Source organism: Odontomachus brunneus, unplaced genomic scaffold (assembly GCF_010583005.1).
Source record: "Odontomachus brunneus isolate Ranch 3 - 2012 unplaced genomic scaffold, Obru_v1 Obru_scaffold_102, whole genome shotgun sequence".
Classification (NCBI taxonomy): domain Eukaryota; kingdom Metazoa; phylum Arthropoda; class Insecta; order Hymenoptera; family Formicidae; genus Odontomachus; species Odontomachus brunneus.
The window spans coordinates 817,536-821,864 of NW_022639552.1; the positions used below are offsets into that span (position 1 = coordinate 817,536).

General features: G+C 49.4%; 1 protein-coding gene across 1 annotated transcript; it reads left to right on the forward strand.

Moving 5' to 3' along the window:
- Positions 1–2,003: 2,003 nt before the first annotated feature.
- Positions 2,004–3,836, forward strand: LOC116848932 (arginine/serine-rich coiled-coil protein 2-like). Its single transcript, XM_032825566.1, has 2 exons — positions 2,004–2,596; positions 2,900–3,836. The coding sequence occupies exons 1-2, from the start codon at positions 2,459–2,461 to the stop codon at positions 3,425–3,427; spliced, it is 666 nt and encodes a 221-aa protein (XP_032681457.1). The 5' UTR covers positions 2,004–2,458; the 3' UTR covers positions 3,428–3,836.
- The last annotated feature ends 493 nt before the right edge of the window (positions 3,837–4,329 follow it).

Sequence of the window (4,329 nt, forward strand, 5' to 3'; positions counted from 1 at the left end):
CGTGATCTCACCGAGACACCGGTCAATTTCCATCGGCACCCTGCCTGGAGTGGTCGCGGCTCTTCGCGATTGATAAATCACGCGATTACGCGCGAGCCGATTGAATTTAATTACGGGAACGCATCGACGACTCCTGTGCGTTCGAAGGCGCGCTCCTTGCGAATAGAAATGCGTCGCGTGGAGATCTAAGCGCGCGCCGTCGGCCGTCGCGATCGCGAATGATAAAACACCGGAACGGTCGGCGTGGCTGAGGGAGAGCATTCGGGGCTCCGCTCTCAATGCGACGTTGATAAATAATTATTGGAATATAGACGCGGGCATTTACAAGCAGGTGCGCATTCGGTCGTGGCGGCGACTTCGCGACACCTGGTGCTGATTAACGATTAAGGAATCGCCGTCGACAACGCGGCGCGAGCGCGCGCGCGTTGCGACTTAAGCGGCCGGCTAAATTGCCACGTTATTCTTGTAAACCGCGGCATCCTCGACCGTCCAATTACCGGACGAGGTGGCAAGTCGTTTCGTCCGGGGATACACGCGTTCCACGCGCGCGCGGCGGCGGCGGCGGTGGCGGCTTGAAATCGCGACTTTTTTCCTCGACTGCGAGACGGCACCGTTAAGGACGGATAATGAGACGACCGTGCGAGCTGCGTTGAGAAAGAGACGGAAAGTCTTGTCCCATCGTCGTCGTCGCAGTTTGTGCCGCGTAACACCGCGAAGCGGTACCACGCGGTAGCGCAACTTGGTACAAAATACTACCTACGAACCGGCGACCCCGTGACCCCGAGGCTCCATTAGATTTATGCAGTCACAATGTTGCACGTCACATACGCCGCGGCGCCTCCGCGATTCCGCGATACACGGAGTCGCGTCTTAAACGCGCGTTCGCGAGAGAAAGCGCGCGCGCGCGAAAGAGAGAGAGAGAGAGAGAAAGAGAGAGGATAGGAGAGAGAGGGAAACGACCGCGAGGCGGCACGACTCACGACTCTTATCTCGGGCAGCGCAAACGTTTTGTCGTCATTAATATTGCTTATATTACATCCGTCGCGGGTGATAAATGCCCGAGTAGATTCGACGGTGATTACGCGCGGCGTTAATGGAAATCAAGTACGGACGATCGGTCGGCGTGTTGTCCGCCGCCTGGTCCAGTAACGCACCCTTACGTGTTTTTAATTACGCACCGTCGCACTTATAATGGCGGGTATTAAAAATGAACGCATTAATCGAGGCGAATTCAATGAAAGTGGTGTCTCGATTACGCGACGCGATATTCAGCCGAGCCAAGGTACTCGTGCATGTCGCCTATTACGCAAAATGGCGCGCGCGCGCCGCTACATGTGCACGGCCAGACGGAAAAAAGGATACCGCGCGTCCGAGGAATATGAAATGAGCGACGACCGGCAAGAAACCGAGAGCCATTCGACGACCAGCGTCAACAGTCGTGTAACTCGCCGCACGCGCGCGCCTTCTCATCTCCTCTCACCGCCTGCTTTCAATCTCCTACACGGAAGAGATGTTATAGCAAAATTGCACATTCAACTTTTTACTACAAAATTATGATAAAAATTATATTAATCGCTTGCATGTTTTTTATATCGCAAAAATCAGGTTGATTAATCGCAAAACAAGGTTAAATTTACTAGTGATTTACATAACAATTTCAGTGTAGTGCAATGTAAAATTACGTTGAAATTCTATTTCTATCAACTTTAGGTCTAGCTTTGGGCGTGAAATATTCAGATATAAATTTAGAGTTAGATTTGAGTTCTCTACTTGAATAAATTGAATCCAATATATACGACATTACATTTGCAATCGCGATTCAGCTGAAGGATTCACATCTAACTCTAAATTAAAATCTGAATATCTCATCTAAGGCACGTTTCAAGTGACGACTATTAATACGACTCCAAATGACTTTGGGATTCATCACTCGATATAGAGATCTTCATTTTTCAAACGAATCCAAGTCTCCTAGCAACATGAGCTTGATAAAATAGCGTGCCGTTAACAACGTTGTTCAGTTATCTCCGGGCACGTCATCGGTGCGCGTCCCGTTCTCCCTTCATGGAATCATATTCGGCTATGACCGATATATCGGTTATTAAATCTTCTTGGTGATCTTGGAACGCGCCGGCAAACGCGCGTAGTAGTTTCGGAGAGTGCAAATTCATCAAATCCGAGGCATTTTATATTGTCGTTAGCGCGTGTCGGACACAGCCGTGGGAGAGCTGCCGGTCTGAAATCGTCGGTATTATATCGGGCATTGCGCCAGATGGTCATCGAATCGGCGGTATTAACGCCGGCGATCTTTCCCTGACCGATTCGGTTCCTTCGAGACTCCGTTCGCATCCTAATCCTAGCTCGCAGAGTCTTCCAAATCGTGGAGCGCTCATGAGACGACGCGTAGCGGCATTATCACTTTGGCATATCATTGAAAAACGAGACAAGAGCCCGGAGAATGGTGAAACCGAAGATGACGGCCCTCGTGGCCTCCGCCATCCGCAATCTGCGGGAGATACGCGGCTCCACGTCCAAGGAAATCATGAGCTACATTAAGACGCAATACAACGCGACCGACACTAATACGCGGAAACAGGTATCCGGTTTATCTAACGCAGTTCAGATCGATACTACTCCTTGTCAAAACGTCACCGACTTTGACGTTATTCTTTCATCATATCCTTCCTATGAGTATCAATGTCTTATTCATTGTTAAATGCCACTGCTCCGTGAATAATGATAAGCGCAAAAAATATAATCCTTCCCTAATTTTTTCTAATCCCTCCGAAGCGCGTTTATCGAAAAATTTTATCGATTCCACAGTATTGATTGTTTCACATAAAAGGTTTGAATTTTACGCAATAAACGAGCGCTGCAAGGATAAATCTGTCTTTTCTAGATCTACGCCGCCCTGAAACGCGGCTTGGACTACGGCATCCTGAAGAAAGATCGCGGTTATTACAGCCTCAATATGGATCCCGATATGCTGTACAAAGCACACACCGCAGCACCCTTGGAGCAAGGCAGGAGGCGAAGGCGGAGGAGAGGACGAGGCCGATCGCGAGGTCGAGGACGAGGACGAGGTCGAGGACGAGGTCGAAGGCGAGGTCGAAGGCGAGGTCGCCGTGACACGACAGCCAGGGGCAGAGGCAGAGGCAGGGGAAGGAGGAGAAGGAGGAGGAGGAGGAGCAGGAGCAGGAGCAGGAGTAGAAGGGTAAAAAGTCTTCCTCAATCGAGGTCCCTCACGGCCAGGTGCAGGTGCACTTCCAGGAAACGCTCGGCGGACGCTCTGAGGGACATCCTGGTGGAGAGTCTTCCTAAAGGCACCGAGCAGACGCCGTTCAGACAGAGCCGCAGCCGCGATCGGAGCCGCAGCCCGTCGAGCAACAGCGACAAGGAAATCGTCGTCGTCCGAGAACGCGATTGATCGCGAGTCTGCGCGGCACTTCAGGTTTCGATCCTTTGCAATCGCAAAGTATCCTTTCTTTTGATCTCGCTGAGTTCACTAATCACTCTCGCGACAAGCAAGACACGTTGTCACACACGTGCGTCACCTCGTGACAAACGTCCAATTTGTGTCTTGGAATCGAGTGTTTTGAATTTTTACTTCCGAGTCTGATTGCAAAGGATCAATGGCGCTTGATATCCGGCGCGAGATCGACGCGATGCCTATACTGATGCCAGTGACGCGGGGATAATTCTTATGAATCTACATTTCGTTTCCAATCACCGATAAATTGCAACAACGAAGTATATTTTCTTTTTGTCTATGACGTTTACAAAATTTTGTATGTTCCACATTTACATTGTTTTGTGTACACATTTATCAAATTATATACCAGATTTTATCACTTTTATCCTTGCCTACAGTTTTATTCGATCATTCTTCATGCTTTTCATTAAGATGAAAGTACCGACGCTCGGACACGTACCTTATCCTGAGCATTTTTTTAATCTTTAAGGCTTCTAGTTCCGCCGCTACGCAACTCTGAATTGACAGAAGCGAGAGAACGCGTAGCAAAAATTCTTGAGTGCTATCCTCAAAAGTAAAGCTTATATATTCGTATTTAACGATCAGGACAATAAGAATGTTCAGGATTGGCTACGTGAATCCCGGCATTTTCGATGAATTTTAGAAATCTGACCCCGACAGTTGCTGAATTCGCGAGAAGCACATCTGAATATTCCCCTGACAACGCGAGCGACTTGAACACTACAGCCTTCGCGAAGCGGGATCCCACCGACTACTCGCGAAGCTCTTTGCGCATCGGCATGACTTTCAGCTGCGAACGTGCGGGTCGAGGTCCTGACGGAGGCAGTCCGAATAAA